The sequence below is a fragment of the Acomys minous genome (genome assembly GCF_964271855.1).
Source record: "Acomys minous genome assembly, chromosome: 9".
Taxonomy (NCBI): domain Eukaryota; kingdom Metazoa; phylum Chordata; class Mammalia; order Rodentia; family Muridae; genus Acomys; species Acomys minous.
In genome coordinates, this window is record NC_140490.1 from 109,466,358 (window position 1) to 109,486,078 (window position 19,721).

The 19,721-nt window shown below is 38.8% G+C and overlaps 1 protein-coding gene and 2 long non-coding RNA genes across 8 annotated transcripts in view; 2 read left to right on the plus strand and 1 right to left on the minus strand.

Annotated features, from left to right (window-relative positions):
* Nucleotides 1–19,721, minus strand: part of SYT1 (synaptotagmin 1) — a 527,282-nt gene that overhangs the window by 140,475 nt on the left and 367,086 nt on the right. For 5 of the 6 annotated variants that reach the window (XM_084796605.1, XM_084796607.1, XM_084796608.1 and 2 more), the window contains 4 exons: nt 14,694–14,878; nt 8,917–9,039; nt 5,255–5,422; nt 1,881–2,048 (listed from right to left, as the gene is read on the minus strand). In XM_084796605.1, the coding sequence (XP_084652731.1) occupies nt 1,881–2,048; nt 5,255–5,422; nt 8,917–9,039; nt 14,694–14,878 (644 nt within the window). The remainder of the gene's footprint in view (nt 1–1,880; nt 2,049–5,254; nt 5,423–8,916; nt 9,040–14,693; nt 14,879–19,721) is intronic. The other variant, XM_084796609.1, reaches the window with a different exon arrangement.
* Nucleotides 1,944–5,229, plus strand: LOC311605784. The gene is made up of 3 exons (XR_014782086.1): nt 1,944–2,068; nt 3,496–3,734; nt 4,347–5,229. It is a non-coding gene; the product is annotated as an uncharacterized lncRNA (long non-coding RNA).
* On the plus strand, nt 5,355–10,296 carry LOC311605787. The gene is made up of 2 exons (XR_014782090.1): nt 5,355–5,457; nt 9,390–10,296. It is a non-coding gene; the product is annotated as an uncharacterized lncRNA (long non-coding RNA).

Genomic DNA, 19,721 nt, shown 5'->3' on the forward strand with positions numbered 1-19,721 from the left:
CCAGCACAGTGGTGTCAGAAAATACAGTTGAGTTGATATAGATGTAGGAAAAACAATGAGAGTAGGAAAAAGAAGACAGGCCCTGAGGAAAGTCATCCCTTTACTGAAGAGTAAGGGGCCAGGGCTAATCAATGGACCAGCTAGAATTGGAATGATGAAGCGTGATTGTAAGGCAGGTCCTCCCCCAGAATCCAGGTTAGCCAGGAATATCAGGACAGGTCGAGGCGGAAGAGGCAGCTGGGGACTGTTACAGACACCTGCTATTTTCACTAAGAGCAGAGCAGCATATCCCCAGGAATCTGATAATGACTATTTTCAGAATGAGTTGTTTTCATGATCTGGGTGACAAATGTCACAAAGAAGTTATGGGAGCAGAGGAAAGAAGGGGTATCAAGAAGAGAGAAGAGAAAGCTTTGTCTACCTGGGTCAAAGCTGTTAGTTTAGTGTTAAGTCATAAACTCTACACCTACTCAAGGACTTCTTGAAAGAGGGGATACAGACTACCAGGAAATTTCCCTAAATGCAGGCAGAAACACTTCTCAGAAAGCCACTGGGTATGACTTTAGAATCCTAACCAGGAACCTGGTAAAGGGTAAGTAGGGAGGACCGTGAAGCCTGGAGATGGGGCCTTGCCTTGTCACGTGTAAGTGGGTCATACTCAACCAATTAGCCAACCAAAAGCTAGCTAACTAATAATTACCAGTCAGCTAGTAAATGTGTGTTACATTCAAATAACCTCCCAGAGCTCATGGAGCATGTCACTACTTTGTTGTAGTATTATTCCATAATGGGCTTTCTCATCATATGCAAAGTTGAGTTGACATCGCTATTAACTCATTCATATGGAGGAGTTACAGACAGAATCATAAAACTTCAAAAAGTTGGCATTTTTTTCAGGATTTTTCTCGTATTGGTGCAAACTCTGATCTCAACATCAAAGAATGTCATGTTCGATTAGCATAATTTCCACAAAGCACAGCTTAACAAATCATTTTGCTTCCTTTTATATAGCAAAATAGTAATTTTAAAATGCAAATGTCAACATATTATGATAAAGGTTTTTGTAGGCTATTAAGAGTTTGGAGTTAGTAGTTGTCGGTGGCTAAGAGAGTAACGAATAGGCTGATGGTGACAACGCAGTGCCATGTAGTACCAAGTGTTAGAATGCTGGAAATGATTGCCACTATCCTAAAGAGGGGCCAGGAAAAGAGTTGTTTTATAACTGGGAGAAGCTAAGGGTTGTTTGTTTTTCTAATATTAGCCCGCTGAGACACTCACATAGAAACACGCCCATGCCAGGCAGGCATAGCACAATCAAACAGAATTGGTTACTATGGAGTGTAAACGCACTACGGATATTGAACTTTCTTGAAATGACAGAAAAATACTGGGCTATTAAAACTAGGAAGAAAACAATGGGAATGGTACTATGAAGATGTGAGTCACTTAAATAATGGACTTAATATCAGCTTTTGTGTGTTATAGGTTTTTTTTTTTACCCATTATGCTTTGATATCTGCATGAGAAACAACAAACGGCAATATGCAGACATAATCAAGGAAAAAGCACCCTTTTAGTTCGCTGTAACAGCTCTAAAACCCACACAGACAATACCAAATGATTGCTCACTGTCTTTTTAAAGAAGGAATTGGTTATATTCCCAGTGCATTTATCTGTCTATTTTCCTTTAAATTCCACCCTGAAGCCCTGCATATATCTCAGCAGGGTCATACCGTCCTTCTGATGCTGTTTTGGCAGCTGTTGGTTTCTAACGGCCCACATTGCCCTGCGGGGAGATCATCTCTCCATGGGTTAGGATTTGAACAGCCACAGGTGAATGACTGCGCCCGTCCTGTTAGAAATGCTAATGGTTTTCCTACCTCCTCCTTCTCAGCGCTCTGGAGATCACGCCATTCCTCGGTTACGTGGCCAAAATCCACAGTGTTCATAGGAACTTTGAACTCTCCAATGATGTCATGCTTGGAGAAGCGATCAAAATCATACACAGCCATCACCAGGGTTTTGCCACCCAATTCCGAGTATGGCACCTGCATGACAGGAGATGAAGGTAAGACATCTGGTCACAGGATGCTCGAAACCTGCTATTGATAGACAATTTTCAATATGAATATTGGATTTTCCCCTTTACAGTGAGGTTTGTTGCCCCCTCCCCTCATTTGGTTTTTCAAGATAGGGTTTCTCTGTGTAGCCTTGGCTATCCAGGAACTCACTCTGTAGGCCAGGCTGGCCTCGAACTCAGAGATCCACTTGCCTCTGCCTCCAAGTTCTGGAATTAAAAGTGTGCGCCACCATGCTCGGCTACATTGATTATTTTAGCCAATTTCTTAAACTACTTGGGAGAAAATGGAAAACTGTTGTACTGACTTATCATTATTCCAAGGTCCTAGAAACAGCTGGCATTATCACGAATAGATCTTTCTATAACTTATGCTATAAATGCTTCATGATCAATGAGAGAATAAGTCAATTGCATTTGATTATATATCTCTTGTAAAATAATTTTGCTATTGATGTTATTAGTTATATTGTTAGGTTATAACTGGTTTCAAAAGTACCAAGTCATTTGGACACCACAGTTTAACGGATACCAAATTTTCAAATAATCTAGGACAGTGGTTCTCAACCTGTGGTTGCAACCTCATGGGGGGTAGTGGGGTGGGGGACAGGAGTGTCAAATGACCCTTTCACAGGGGCTACCTAAGACTACCAGTCAAGACAGATATTTACATTTTTAGTTTTAACTCTAGCAAAATTACAGTTAGGAAGTATCAGTGAAAATGACTTTATGGTTGGGATCACCACAACATGAGGAACTCAGCATTAGGAATGTTGAGAACCACTGCTCTAGACCATAGTTAAATGAGGGGGTGATTTGTCAAAAGCTATGCTCGCAGTCTAACAGGATCTAAGCGGAATTCACAAGGTGCCACACATACTTTCTAAAACAATTTAGTGATTGACAGGAGCTGACTAGAAAATTGATGTTTTGAATATCACAGATTCATTATCAAGTGGATCTTGAAGTTCATTCGTAAGTGTGATGCTTGCTAGCATGAGTAGATGCAAAAGGCCAAGAACGAATGAATTCTCCAGCTGCTCAAATACATTTGGGACAAATGTTATGATTTGGAAAGTTTATTAGTACATTTTTAATATCCGGGGAAAGCTGTGCAGTCCAAGTACGCAGCAGTTCAGTAGGTGTATATAAAGGTCTAATCAAGGGATCGTTTAGACTCATACTAAATATCTGATCCATTTTTATACACATAATGTTTTATTAGTGTATATGTCATATGCCCCAGCAAACTGAAGTCTTATTAAGAAGGAAAGGGGATGAAAGACTATTTGACCATTTATGCCCAGGACACTTGACCCCTCTAAAGGGGACTTGTCATTTATCAAATATGGTCACAATCAGGTTAGTTTTCTAAGATCCTATGGGTGAAAATTATGTATAATGTTTTCCTATTTTAGGAAGAATCTACAATAAGCTTGAGATCTGAATTTCAATAGAATCAACACATTTTGGCATGAGAATATAGAAGCCCTCATGACTTGTAATTGTATTTCTTGAATACAATTCATGCTGAATAGTCTGTGTGATGTCTGTGCTTTGGGTCAGGTAGACTCAGGGCAGAAGAAGGAGCTCATCTTCTTCAGCTGTCAAACAGCAGCCAGGGAGTCTGCACTCAGTGGAGCCATTTTGACAATGAGTGAGTATATTTTAAACACCTAGTCCACTGTAGCCACTTAAAAATTATTTATTATTAATGCCCCCTTCAAAATGGAAGTTGATTATAACAGAAAGATGATGAACTTATTTTCAGGCATGTTCATTTTAAGACCATTTAACTCAGTTTGAAAGCTGGTCTATAAACTCTCTAATGCTTCTCATCCTACATGGCATGGCAATTCATAATATCTACTGCAGAAATCAACATATTTCCTAAATGCCTCAAAATAATTATACTTCAAGTATGTTTACAGCTGGTCTACTTTCTTGAAATAAAATAATGCGAAAATTATAAAAAAACTATAAGTATAAATATGGTTCTTAGAGTCATAGACATTACTAAGTAAAATATCATGCATATTCTTGGAAAGAAATGATATACTACAATATTATTTCAAATACCGTAAGAAATCTAAGTTCCATTTAGAAATTGCCAACCTGAAAAAATGAATATATCACAAATTAATGCTATTGATTATTACCAGAAGATTTTAAGTAACTGCTATTTAACATTTTTTATATAGGGCCGATAGTGTCTTATTTTTAAGCTAGAAAATTTCAGACTCTTATTACTGCTCTTTTAATGGTCCAGGCAAAGAAAAACTAAAGGATTCACGTCTTTAAACCTCAAAGACTCCAAAGAATAGAAGCACTGCTCTTTCATGAAATTGCAAACAAGATTTCAAGAGGTGACTCATGCCCCCTGTTTCATTTCCCACTGGAATGTTTGCCAACACAAGGCTCATGTTATTGCTAAGCCTGGCTGGTGGACGGGGTAATTTTGAATCAGCCTGCTGGCATATTCACAGAAATTTCATTTTCCAGCAATGTATTGTTCTAAGGGAAACATTTTTGAGACAATTCCACATCTCCACCAGAAGCACTGTTTTTTTTATGAATGGCTTTAAGCGAAGAGTTACAAGGTTCCTTGAGGCTTTCAGGGCATGTCATTTTGATGAGTTGTCAGATGGTCAGAATGTCTCTTGGTTATTGCTTGTCAACTGATGTGTCTCAACATGATGAAGAGCATCAGAGACGAGCCTACAGTGAAGGAATGATGCGAGAGCATCCCGTGGCCCTTTTAGTGCTAGGAGGGAGGGGCTTCAGCTTGTTCACCCTCCCCACAGCAGCCAGGTAAGCATTGGAGAGCAGCTTCCTCCATTCTGAATACTACAGATTTTTTTTCAGAGACTTTGGAACTCTGGAAAGCAATAGAGCTTGGGCTTTACTTTTGGAGGCCAATGGGGTGTGGTGTTCAAGTCTATTGGCGTACGTGAGACGCTGATATCGAAAGGTCTACATTCGATTCCGAAAAGACATTAGCTGAAGCCTACAACACAGACTCTTCACTAGACTGAGACCTAAGATGGAAAATATTCTGAATATACCTTTGCTGAGTCCTAGAGTAACACTGCTCATGCTTGTAAGCATGTCATGATGAAAACTAGTATTTAATCTGAAATCATAGAGGAAAAGCTACAAACCCATGTCAAAATTTACCTTGAAAGTGAACTGTTCATTGAAGACTGGATTGAGGGTTTTTCGGTGGACTTTTGTCTCAAACTTCTTCTTTTTGTCAGGTAGCAGGAACACTTTAACGTATGGATCAGACGTCCCGCCCATGTCCAGGGCGGGCAGCTCAGCAGCCTGGATGATCCCGACCAACAGCTGAAATGAACAGCAACAAACCAGCAACACAGAGGGTGATCATTTCCAGAAAGGTTGATTTGTTCCCAGTGTCCCTGTTCTCTTTGCTTTTAGTAAACTTTTTATTCTCAGGAATCTGAATGCAGAGGGCACATGTGGTGAGCTCCGTAGACATTAGCAACCGAATTATGACAGATGTGGGCCCTAGGAAGTCTAGTTTTAAAGGTTGCTGATTACAGCTAAGTATGAATTCATATTTACAGAAGGGCTGCAATCAAGAAACTTCCCAGTTGCTAAAAGCGCTTGTGTATTGTTCTTCTTCTGGCTCATGCTTTATAAGTGGAAATAAATTGTTAAACAACCACTAGTTTGTAATTGCAAAGCACAGATTTTTTTTTTATTATTTTCTGACATCTCAGAGCAGTTAAATGGAAATTTCTTAGTCACTGACTAATATTTTGAAATAAAAAAACAAGAACTTCACATTTCTATCCCACTTGACCTATTCGTATGTGGTATCAACCTATTTTAACCTTAGCTTATGATAAAATAATTTTCATTTTAATGTAGAATGTGAAATAAAATATATAATTCAAATGTTCTCAAAAGGAGAATTACAGATTTGAGTATTCATATTAAATAACCATGTTTTTTAATTTTTCCTAACACACCAATAAAATCCCCACTTTCACTGGGAATATTAAAATAAGAGGGCATTATTATATTAGTGTTTTAAAATAAAAATCTTTCAGTATAACTCAGGCTGGCTGCAAAGCTGTGGCAAAGCACTGGTCTCACTCTCCCTAGTATTCAGATTCTAAGCACGCACTCCACCAAGCCATCTTGTTAATATATTTACCAAGTATTAAAAAAACGTGAAATCCTGTTATTGCAGATTCTGAATCCACAAACTTGTTGATCTATCTATGCAAACATAATTCATTAAATCTGGACATACACAGGTTTTCACTACAAGTCCCAAACATGAGAGTCTAACGTTTTAGCTAATGGAGTGGACAAGTAATTCATTTCCTTACCAAAAAAAAAAAAAAAAAAAAAAAATCACACCCATGTTCTGTAGCGTGACCCAGTGCATCCTCAGTGCATTTTGGCCGGTTGCATTCCCTAGCTTGTGCACTGTGTTTCAGCAGCAGCAATGAGTGCTGGAAAGCAGGCACAGGAACAGAGACACATGGCCTCTGTCAGCCGATGGGGCTCTAGATTATGAGCACATGATTAATAAAGCTCGCTGTCTCCTTGTGTTATACTTCCATTTGGCATTTGCCTTTGTGTGGTAATGTAAGTAATATCCTGTTTCCTCACCCTCACTTCTTACACATGATTTCCTTTCGGGCAAGGAAAACAGTACTAGTATAACTGAAACTTGGTGAAGAGAGGTAATTGTAGTTGGTAAAGAGAGATAATTATAGAGACTCAGATAACTTGCCATTAGAGGTTGGAGTGATTTCTTCCTATATGCCCTTAACCTCTGTTTAAGAGAGACATGTTAGATTGCCCACCATATAAGCTTCTTAACTCAAGCATTTTAAGACCATCTTCTGGTTTTGGTAAACAAGTACTCACATTTCACTGCAACCCTGTCTACAAGGTTCCTCAGACTAACCTTCTCTGACTCATAGGAAGCATGTGGGGACTAAAACTAGCTAAGAACATTTGGAATTAAAATTAATGCAATGCATGCTATTTATAACCTTTTATCAATAGCATCTTCTAGACCAGCATAACAAAATGCAGATTTGGACTTAATATTTGCTGAAAACAGTCATAAATATACACATTGTTTCTGAGTGAAAAAGAACCAATTCTGTTGTCAAAAGGGACTGTTGGGCTGAAGAGACAGATGGTCCTTGCTGCGTTTCCAGAGGACTGAGCTCCGATTCCCAGCACCCACACGGCAGCTTACAACTGTGTAAATCTACTTCCAGGGAACTGACACCTTCTAACCTCGTGATCACGCTGCCCCACCGATGTGGACACATACAAACAAAACTCCCATACACATAAACGAGTTAGAAGTTTCAAAGTTATACCTAAGCACTAGGAGATGCTAGTAGAGTCCTACTGGGAAATATGAGTAGAAAAAGATATTAGATGAATATATAGAGACAGGTTAAAAATCTGGAAACCTCCATGGTAATGTAATGTAAGTTAACCTTTACCTTTTTTTGAAATATATAATAATAGGCTACTTTGCTTCCAACTAAATCCCAATGCTCACATTTGGTAGAAGAAGTAGAAACGACCTGAGATATATTTAATTAATGATAAGATGTAAATGGTTTACCTCGGATCCCACATAAATACATACTGACATGACATACCATACCTAAAAACAATATTCAGGTATCTAGAACATACTATGAAATAACTACACAAGGCTATAATGAAACTAATTAAATAAATACCTTTTTAAATCTCAAGAATTTTTAAATTCAAAACTTGAACTGTTGGTTCCCAAGTAAATTACAGACATGCTACAACTGCTTCCAGTTCTGACTTTGGGCGTGAGCCATCAAAGCCGAGTGGGAATGTTTGCCTCACTGATCACTCACTGCTCATCAAACAGGACATCACTGGCATATGTTACATCCCAGTAATTGTGCTGTGTTCCCGTCCTCCCTCACCCAGCAGAGGAAGATGGCAGTACACATAGTGGGGGAGATCTGGACTCCCTAGTAGGGCAACGGTTACATCCTGAACTTACTTACTCTTCTTACCCGTCTTGCAATTCAGAAAGCCCAGGAACAGTCATTACTGTGGTGGCTCTTACCTAGGAGGGTTTCCAAAGGCATTCTGCACACTTGGCGCTGCCTGGACAACAGCCACTCAGTGAGGAGCATCGGCTGTTGTCACTGATCTTAAAGCACCACAGCACTTTCTGAGAACTACTCTTTAAACCTCGTCACTTCCGGGCAGCCTTCCTGGGCTCTGAGAGTCAAGCTGCCCATCTTTCTGCTGTTATGAAATTGCTGTCGCATCATGTGGGATGAGATCGCATCATCTCTCACTTCCCATCACAGTGTTACATATGTGCTTATATCTGCCCTTAGAAGCCATAGAGCATTGCCCAGGTTTTAATTCTGTTATTGCTTTGCAAGCTTATTTTTCTAACTGTGGGTCTAACAGCTGCTGGCATTTGGAATCGAAACCTACAGTTGGGGGAAGGTTGATCCTACTCACAGTTAGGGACCTGTAGCAACTCGACTGGCTGCGAGCTCTCAGCAGCAAGTGATGCTTGGAGTTCATTTGTATTCTGCCTGCCTCCTGTCAGTGCCATGAGTAGATGTAATCGGCTGAGTACTGTGAATTCTAATTACCAGAAGTTAAATTAGCAGCTAGGGGACTGCCTGTACTTAGAAATGATTTCATCAATAGCTTTGATAATTGCATTTTCCCCCTCACAGCAAACGAAATGTTTTAAGGAGTATCTTGCTTCAATTTCTACTTGGTAATTTCAGAAAAATGTAATGGAATTAGACATTTTCCCCTCAGACCTGGTTATTCTGGAAATCGTAATCCAGTGAATACTGGAGTTTTCCCAGTTTCTCCTCTTCCTTGGGTTCTTCTTTTTCTTCTCCATCAGTCAATCCGGTTTCAGCATCATCATCCTTAAGGGCCTACGAGTAGGAAAAAGAAGTTCTAATGAATTTTCATCAAAGTCCAAATTAAATTGGCCATATAGTTAGTTAGACTTCCAAGCTGTTCAAAGCAAGCACTAAGATGCTGGACATCTATTTGTCTGACACATTCTCATTGGCTGCTAACATACATATTTATTTTTTAATTCCACTTGTGCATGGACCTTCTCCCCACCACCCCACCCCACCCATCAGCAAGCAACATGGAAGCGATGGAAGAAGCCCCTCAGAGTACAGCAAGCAAAAATGTAACATTGTTGCAAGGAAAATGTCAGCTTGCTATTATTCTTGGCTCTGATTACATTGCCTCTTTTTTTTTTTCTTTCTAGTATGATAAACATGCTTGGATCCAGGCTGGTTTCACATTCTCGTAGCTGCAGAGGTGCTCAGCGCCATGTAAAACATCATTGGTACATGCAGTGGAGAGACTGAGAGATTCATATGGAATACATGGCTTTCTGCTGTTGCCTTATTGCTTGTGCCAAAGATGGCTGCATGACCCTCAGGGAATGTAAATTCTTTGCGTTTTCACATATGTAATTGTAACATGGACGGAAGAAGGAGAAAACATGCCACCAGCAAATCATGTTTAGGGAGTAGTCAGTCCATTTCCAGCCGAACTTTACCATTTTATTCTCATAACAGCTCCTCAGAAAGCTAGGCTGAATTAAACTGATTTGAGTTTATTTAATATCAAAGACCAAAGAGTCATGGGTGTCATTTTGGAAAGCCTCATATGGGTATAAAAGGCATGTTGCATTAAAGAACAATGGAGCTAGGCTTAGGAAACCTGATCTAAACAACCCAAAGGGTAGATTATAAATTATAATATTTGAAAGATCATTATGTCATAAAATATGTATTTCAAAAATCAATGTATGTAATATCTTCTTAAAATGCAAAGATTGTGCTAGATATTTCTACTACAAAGGTTTATAATATTGGAAGATTTCTTTACAGGGATGTACAGATAAGCTTACATTGTATGCATAGTCATTCCTCACAATTAAAAATCCCGAAATGTTTCATTTCCATGTTCACTAGTATGTGTGAAAACTGAAAGGCATCTATATTAGCTGTTCTCATATTTTCTACTGGCCTGCACATTTTCCTTGGGCATATGTCTTACATTGTTTTTAATGGAGTGAATGTTATCAATTTCTTTTTAGCAATCACTTTTTTTTATACATGTGTTGATGCAGAATCTCACAGAAATTAAAGTAAAGCATATGAGCAGTTGACTGTCTTATATCTCTGACAACAGTAAGGAGTATTTACTAGTGTCTATCATCAGCTTTCAGGCTGATCTGGAAATTCTTACAGAACTCAAGTGTGAGAGGTTTCCCCACACTGTAAGAGGCCCCAAGGCCATCATACCATGGTCTGTCATCTTGCTATTCCTATCAGTTAGTCACATGGACCTTTTCTCTGCTGTCATCACTCTCAGTGGAGATGCTCCTTTCACTCATCACATATACAGAGAGCATCACTGGTGCTTGAAATGGCAACCTCCATCCCTGGTTCCTCCCCGCTAACCCCACGATGATCTCCCAAATCCATTTGCAGCAAGACTGACAGAGCTCATTAGTCCTGTTCTCTGCTTAGAAGAACATCTGAACAGAGTTGAACTATTGTCACATGTGTCACCCTTTGTGCTTTTTGACACATCTCAGGAGTTGACAACGAGTCTGAAAAATTGAAAATTGCCATTTTCAAATGCAGCTAACCCTACACCATTTAATTTAGAACGATTAATTTATACTTGGGTGATTTTTAAATGTTAAAATAATTTTGTAAGAACCAAAGCAGGAATCAGCACAGCTATTGATAAATTGCATTAAGATGACTGAGTCTGACTAGCGCTCATTAGGTAGAGGCCTCCATCTGTCTCTGAGAACCCTAGCTGTGTACAATATTTAGTACTGTCATAGGAGGTTGGTATATAGAAATTATGGTTTAGGTAGTTTAGTTCCCTGTAATAGTTTGATTTTTTTTTTTAAAGAATGGAAAATTCCTTAATGTACCTACCCACTAATGGAAAATAACCTACATGTTACTCCATTGTCACTTAAAAAATCATGAATTTAAATACTTTTTCCTAAGTTCCTTTTCAGAGATGACAATTTATATGTCATGTTTCAGCCCAGTGCAATTTGAAATAACTGAGATATTAAGTCTCCTTTTCCCTGAGTGGTTTTGCCAGAATAGAAGGTGCAGGACCATCTCTGCAATGATTTTGCATGAAATGGGGCTAAATTTCTACAATTCTTCAGTGTTCCTGGTCATCACCAAGGTGATTAAGTCTCTTCCTGGCCCAGAGGCTGAGCTTCATCAAGGCGTACACTGTACCATCACATTAAATCAGACCTATTAAGTCAGTAGCTGTTATAGTATCTTGAGAACAACATTTTTCCCTCTGTAGGAAAAAAAAAACCTGCATATGAAAAAATTTGTAAGGCCAGCAGCTCCAAAGTCAGGCAAATTGTAACAGGAAAGCTTTGTTGGGAACCTCAGGCCTTTGATAAAGTTCCCAGACTTACAGGGGCATTCATGCCTGTGGTTTGCTTTGACAGTCAAACTTTACCTAGTCCACAGTCACGAGTAAAAGTACTTGCTCATTCTAAACTACAATGTTCAGATGGGATTTGGTAAGGCACACTAAAAAAAGAGGTGGTATGAGGGACTGCATTTTCTTTCCTGTCCATCAGTGTAAAGCTTCCGAATCTGTTCTATTTAGCCCATGTTAGCAATGTTTAAAATGAAACATGCCATCTTGGAACATCAGTTGAGTTCAGCCTTTTGATGTCAGAATGATAAGCCCTGAGCTGTGGAGTCCAGCCACCAGCACTGATTAGGGATGTCTAGTAGCAGAAGAAACCTACCGCAAGGGACAGTCCAGAACAGTCATGAGACACAACACAGATAAGGAGGACATAGAAGGAAGAAATAAAAATTAAAATATCCACACACATCAGCGAAAACCATGGAGAAATGACCTTTTCAGCTTTTTGATTGTACAAGTTGCTATCATCTTCTCTGTATGGTTAGTGATCTCAGGACTCAAGATATTAAAACCCTAAACATGAATCTTTTGTAATATAAATATATTATCAAGAGTTTACTTTTGAAGTCATTGCTGAATTTTTAAGAGATTATTTCTTGGTTATAAAACCTTACTATAAAGATACATAGCCGTGAGTGTTGAATTTTGAATTTCAGGGAGTTTGGAATGGATTGAAGTAATAAAAACTTATTGATTGCCCTCAAGCCTGTATACCTTCAGGAGTCATATCTAAAACTGTTCTTATCTGTCCTGTCTTTAAATTAAAGAGCCATATACTACCCTTATTTCCCTGACCCATGTTCACTGTGAATTGCTACTTAAAATATTTTGAAAACACAGTGTTTAAAAATTTAATCAGTATAATTTGGAAGCTAGCATGTGACAGATAATTCTAAAATATGTTTGTTTGTCTTTAGCCTTCATCTTCTTAAGCTATTACTACTTTTGTAAAGGTTGGTAGAAACATATACTATTGTTACATAAGTATTAATAGGGCATGATAATTTCACTTATTCTAATGTTTTATTATATACATTTAAAACAAAAAAATTCCTAGCTAAAGCCTGACTTACATAAAATTATTGCCTTAAAGTAATTAAACCCATTTAGGTAGTTGAAATTCTAGATATTTAGCTATACCAGCAAGTTATAAACTATCATTGCCTTTTTCTTTTACTATTTTCTATTGGATTCATATTCTTTTGCCCCTACCCATCCAAAGATCAGGGGGTGGATGGGAAATCACCACCAGGTGATTTTTATGTGAGATCTTGGTCATTTATCCATGGTGCAATGGGGATAATGGCACTGTGCCATCAGAGTATTACAGCATACAGAACAAACCCACAGATGAAATTACAATGTTCTTATCCTAGAAAGAAATGCTATAGTTACCACTTAAAAATAACCAGTGCTTTTAAGTGTTGATTCCAGGACACACACACACACACACACATACACACACACACACACACACACTCCACATTTTAAAATTAAGATAATTATAAAAATAGCACCATATATTCAAATTATTGTTTTCAAAGATATTGCTAAAATAATATCCTTTTTCTAGCCCATGTTCACCAATAAAAATTAATTCTATACTTAATAATAAAATGTTTTTTAAAATATATGATACTGTCTAAAAAAAAGCTAAATGAATAAGAAAGGAAAAAAAAACATTAGTATTAAATCCTACTTGCTATAACCCAATACTGGAGTATTTAAATTAAATGAAGAGAAAAATCCTCCTTATCTGTAGCTGCACACGAGATTCTGTGACTGATGGGAGACTGCCAGAGAAATTAAATCTTTGTTACCCTGAGCTTAGGCCAAGGTCCCTGAGCCTGGCAACAGACTTCACGTCCAGTCTGTGGCTCTAACACAAAGCTGTGGTGCAGGCAGTGAGAAGTGAGCCCCTGGGAAATGGCTGTCGACGAACCCCACCATGTCTTTAAGAAGGAGTCTAACACTCAGACTGGGACAGAGGATTAGACCATGAGAATGAGTGTGTGGAAAGCGAGGAAACTGTAAGTACTATGAGGCTTGGGTTAACACCTGATCAAATTCCTCTTAGATTCATGTGTTAATGATCCAGCTAACAGCAATTAATACTATAAGACAGTCAGAAAAACTGCCTACATGTTCCTATTTGGGAGTAAAAAGAACTTTTTAAATGATCTGACAGGAAATAATAATTACAAATATTTCTATGATAAATCTTTACGTTCCATTTCATATGAGTTAAATTTTCTTTAAAAGCATTTAGTGTAAGCATTGTCCCAAAAATGAAGAAGCATTTCCTACTTTTTATTAAACTTTATCTTAACTAAATTGTCTTGTTAACTTAGTGAAAAATATGGAGCTCCTCCAAGGGCACCAAACGTCTTCTTTGTGCATGGGGAAACAGCTCAGGCACATAGCTTATCAACAGCACTAGCCTTCTAGTTATGATTACCAATCGAGGAAATATAATTTTATCTTCAAACTCACCCTTGTTCTTTAGGGCTGGATCCTATATCCCTTCACCACATATAACTTATTATTTCTGGCATCTGATGGCTGAGCCGGCAGGTGTGTAGCAATGTTGGCATTTATCAAGTTTGATAAAGGGCTTTATCGGAGACTCAGGGCAGTGCAAGAGTCAGAAAGATGCCCTGTCCAGGACAGAAAGCATTCAGGTACCTTTTTTTTTTTCCCTAAAGCAATTAAGACTGGCTAATGAGATGGAATAAAAATGTCCTGGAATTATTTTATTATGCCAAGCTCATGCAGCCACACCTGATAATATAGAAACCCGTGTGTGTGTGTGTGTGTGTGTGTGTGTGTGTGTGTGTGTGTGTATGCACGCGTGCGTGTGATCAGGAGAATAAAATCCCACTGTACCTGCTCCATTACACTTTGGGAGACTGAGCAAGACCAGAAAGGGCTGTCAATCATCTCTACAAAACCAACAGTAGCCAGGTTGTCCATTTCTCCAAGCATCCGGCATAAAAGAACAAGCCCCCTCCTTGCGACCTCTCAACAAACAAGTCTGTGCACGGGTACAAAGGGCGAGCGAGGACATTACCTGGTCTTTCATGGTCTTCCCCAGGTCCTTCACGTCTTTCATGTTGATGGCATTCTTTCCTCCCTTCTCCTTCCCCTTCTTCTTGTTTTTCTTTTTGAACAAACATTTCTTACAGACACAAAAGCAGCAGGTCACGACTAAAAGGACTGCAACTATGGCTATGGCAATTAAGGCCCACGGTGGCACTGAAAGAAAGAGAAAGAGAGAGAAAACCATGACCATCTACAGTGGAACCAGTTCACCCAACGTGGCAACGACATCCATCTCCGTGCCTGGATTTCCCCAGAGCTTGTTTGGCTCCAGTGGAACCATTCTGTAGGATTTTATGGGCTCTGTGGCCTGTGCCTGAACTGTTCTCCTACCTCTGCATATACCACATACCACCTTTCCCTTATGCTCCAAGCTAATTTTCCACTCATTCACCTCTTCGTTTATTCAGAGCACAGCTCTCCAGCTAATTTTCTGAGTTTGAAGATTGGTTTCACTGTTCACTCTCTCGGTTACGTGTACTGCCTCAGTTTCCTCATCTATTCAGTAGAAGTAAAATTGGTAAATACTTAGTGAGTCTTTGGAGAATTAAGAATTCAGATGCAGTGGGCAGCATGACAAAAGCTGAATTAATGTCAACTGAAGTTATTCACCAGTCAAATACTAGATGTTATCTTAATATGTTCTGGCACGGTAGGATGTGCAGACCTTAATCACACAAGCAGAAAGCCAAATGTAAAAATTATAACCATGTTGAAGGCAGGGAGTAAGTACTTGGTGCCCTGAGAATGCATCTTGGAGAGATGGATAGGGCTTGCCCAGGCAGAGGCGGTGTGACTCTGCCCTAATTGCGTCACACTTGTGTCCGTGTTCTTCTCTATCAAGTAAGGCATATAGAGGCACCCACTCCCTTTGGCTGACTAAAGATAATAGATTAAAAACAAGTTTAGGATAGCATCCAGCACACATCAGGAGCTCAAGGACTGGTAGCTGTCATTTCTTTTTGTATTCAGGGCCTTGAATTCAGTGAGGTCACGAATCCTTAGGAGGAATGAGATTTATGAAGAGATAGCAAAAGAAAGATGGACATCGTGACCAGAGCTCAGTGAGAACACACAAGGGATGGGGAGGAGGGGGTGATGAGTTTGCATATTGGAAGAGGTAGATTTATAGGCTCTGGTTAATATAACAGAGTATATACCAAAAATGCGCACAAAGAGTTTTCCATTACAGCTCTCCAACTGCGAAGAGGTAAAGCATCTCCTACTTAGCATCCATGTACAACTTGCTTATATATACATAAAGGTAAGTTTCGTGGGTACATTTGAGATTTAACTTGGACTGGAATGGAATTATTCATGATTCAGATCTGAGTTCTTCAGATTCTTCAGAAGTAATTAGATTTGTCTGTTGCAATAAGAAAAAGACACTGGGCACTGAAAACTGTGAGAAAAAGCGTCGTTTTCTTTGAGCCGCATAAACATCATTAGTATCAATGATTGTTGAACACAAGTCAGGAGTACTCTGATAAAGTAAAAACACTTAAAATTAACCTCTCTTCAAAGCGGAGAATCCACTCTTGTGTGCTCTCTCTGCATTTAGCTTTGTAATGAGGAACAACCACTCTGCATATTATTGAATATTAGATACTAACCCAAGGACGTAAAATTACCACTTTTGGTACCACGTTTATAGCCACAGAAATACTTGGGAGATAAGTACACACCCCAAGACATGTTTTCCTAATGTTCATTAACCTATTTGAAAAAAGATGTCTTTTTTTTTTTTAAAGTGGAAATCAATGCAAGTTTACGAAAGCAATGCCACTATTCAGAAGCCTCTGCTTAGACAATTCTTCCTCTGATGACTGAGTTAAAATGCTGCCATGTGTGAACGGGAGGCTCTATGCTCAATGCAAGCACGACACAGCTCACACTGGTCTATCATTCTAAATCTCGTAAGTTACTCTCCAAGTCAGACTTGTAGGATAGTCTCTCAGAGAGCTACATAAAGGCCTTACATAAGACAAGACCTAGATGAGTTGACAAGTTCACAGAAAGAAAATAGGCTGGAAGAGCAGAGGAACATTATTTAATAATTAAAAAAAAAAGTTAAAGAAAGAGTGCGCGCGACTGGCAGGCAGTCTCAAGCCACTGAGAAACTTTCGTGGCCTTCAATTCTGAACCGATAAGCAAGTTCTCCAGCCCTGTGACCTTCTTTTCTTACGGCATCATTACTAGGTGCTGTACTTGCTTTCAGTTCATCTAATGTGCAGGTTAATTTTAATCTTAAATATAAATATTAGAATTTTTCTCAAATTTACCAGTACCTTTATATAGAATAAAAAAGTGAACTCTAGTTATTTTGTATATCTATGCAAACATCAATAATAATGTAAAGAAATAGCTACGTTTAATAAGTGGAATTTTTTGAATGCAGTATTTATATTGAAATTTTACTTTATTGAAGAGTGAAGTGGAATATTTAAAATTAGTGAGTTTACTAAAGAAACAGCATCAACAGGATTCACTCAGTTCAGTTTTAGTATAGTGAGAAAATCTCACAGAACACAGCTTGGATCATTGAAAGTCTGTTTATTATGGTCTAATCACCACCTATGACTTTAGTCACATTGTTTCTTTTAATCTTCACCGCAACTTTGTTCACCAGCACTTCCGTTTTACAAAGGAAAAATAAACAGGTTGAGTATCTTGAGAACCTTAAATGTCTTTAGGTTTTTCAGCTACAAAATGTGTAAAATTAAAGAAGCATACAAAGGAAAAAAGTCATGTCTACTTTTGAGGCCTTTTTAATAGGAAATTTTAAATGAAAAAAAAATCCAATAAAGCAAATAAACAGCCATCTAAAGTGTGGCCAGGAGCAATTTCTTTCCTTGGTATAAATACACTTCCATCAAAACACTGCTACTGGCACTGTGTTCAGCGGCTGCTTATCGCTACCAACTACCAACAAATGAAATTTCAAATCAGAATTTTAACATTTAACTTAAAGGCTTTCATCAGAAAAACAATAGACAAGAATGAAAACTCTGAAAATACTATTCTTAATTTCCAGTTAATGAATTATTTTTTCCTGTATTTTTTGAATTAAAGGAGCAGGTACATGAAAACGAAGCCAAAGGAAAGCTTTTTAAAAAGACTGTTTAAGTTATACTGGTGGAAGGCAGAAAAAACGTCCCACGTGACTCGAACTTGCTCTTTCTTGGAAATTGTGAACAGGCTACAGACATCGGGACTTCTCTGTTCATTCCTACCACTCTGTTTTTCTTTTTCTTTTTTCTGAGACAAGGTTTCTCTGTGTAGCCTTGGCTATCCTAGAATCCCTTTGTAGACCAGGCTGGCCTCGAACTCACAGCGATCCGCCTGCCTCTGCCTCCCGAGTGCTGCGATTAAAGGTGTGCGCCACCACACCCGGCACACTCTGTTTTTCTTATGTGTGTTATTTTTGGAATGCTCTTCTTTCTTCGCTTTGGTATCTAATATTTACTCTTTAGGTTTACAACAAGTGTTAGAAATGACAGAATTTTAAATACAATTACTAGACATATTTGTTAAATCCCAGTGGGATTATTGACTATGTGATATAATGTATTGAGTGGTTTATAGTAAACTTGTGTAAAATATCATTTAAAATAGTAATTAGTATTTTAAATCTGCATATACTTAGAAAACATTTTTAACACATCCTTTTCCTATGTATGAAACACACTTCCTACTGATTCAAAACTTGTAGAGTATTTGTGATGTCAACATTACTATTGACATAGACACAGTGAAAATCTTAGTTATCATCTTGAAATAAAAATGCATTACTAGGTCTTTTATTGGGAAATAAAATAGCATTGTTCCCCTCACTAAGAAAGATTACTCTTCAATGGAGGTGGCTGTCAACTGAAGAGTGACATAAGCACTTATTCAATCCAAACATTAGTGGGTGCGGACCATGTGCAGTATCTTTTTCTCAAGATGGGGATACAGATTAAGCAGGGGATGTCGGATGATGCACATCTGTCTTTTAATTTTCTAGAGCTGTAAGGTGGATGCCATTTGCTTTATTAAATGAAGCCAATTTCTCATTTTGCTGGATGGCTTCAAGAACATAGCAGGGTGCACTGTGCGACGGAATGGACGTGGTTTGACAGGCACTTGCATAGACTTAGGCTGCATGGGCATATCTACTGAAGCCAAGTGGTAACTATTCTTTCCAGCATAAAAAATGCACATAATCTTATAGCAAAACATCCTTTGTTTTCTACAAGGGAGTTTTGGCACAAAATAAACTTTAAAGGAATCATTTACTTAAGAGACTCTGAGGAATTTCTTCTTCTTTTCAAAACAGGGCCTTCAAATATCCTTTTCTTTAATACAGGAGTGAGAACTACAAGTTAAAGGCTCCATAATTACAAAGCCGTTGCACAGTGTACACTTTTCAAAGGAAAATCTTTAGCATTCCCCCAGGAACCCCTCGACTGGGCACTTGGGCTCCTGAATCTAAAGCCTGCCCATCAGAATGCACTATACTCAGGGTCACCCAATCAGTAATTCGTAAGGCACCCTGTGGCCCAGGGATGCTTCAGTTAGGTAGGCTCAGCAACTCTGCTTTCTAAAGAAATGTTTTCTAGTGACTCGGAGATCAGCGCGTCACTCGTAGACACCCACAGAACCACGCTCTACCCCTCTAGTAGGAGTAAGAGCAGTCGGCAGCGCTCTCCACCACTGGCTTTTCTTGGGGCTCCTAATCTTAGCTCTTCAGCTCCAACTCCCTCGTTCTTCTCTCCTCCTTCCGTAGCTCCCATTGCCTGCCTAACATGTTGTGGATTTACTCTTCGGGATCTTGGTTTAGGTCAGGGCCATCGCTCACTGTTTTTGGTATCTCAGGCTTGATTTTGCTTTTATGGACGGCTCTGCATTTTGTGCCAGTGGCATTACCATTCATCATCTTAAGAGATCACCTTAAATTCAGCTCCCTTTTCCCCCTAAGACGGGCTGCTGTTATTTCCTTCCTGGGAAATATAAGCTC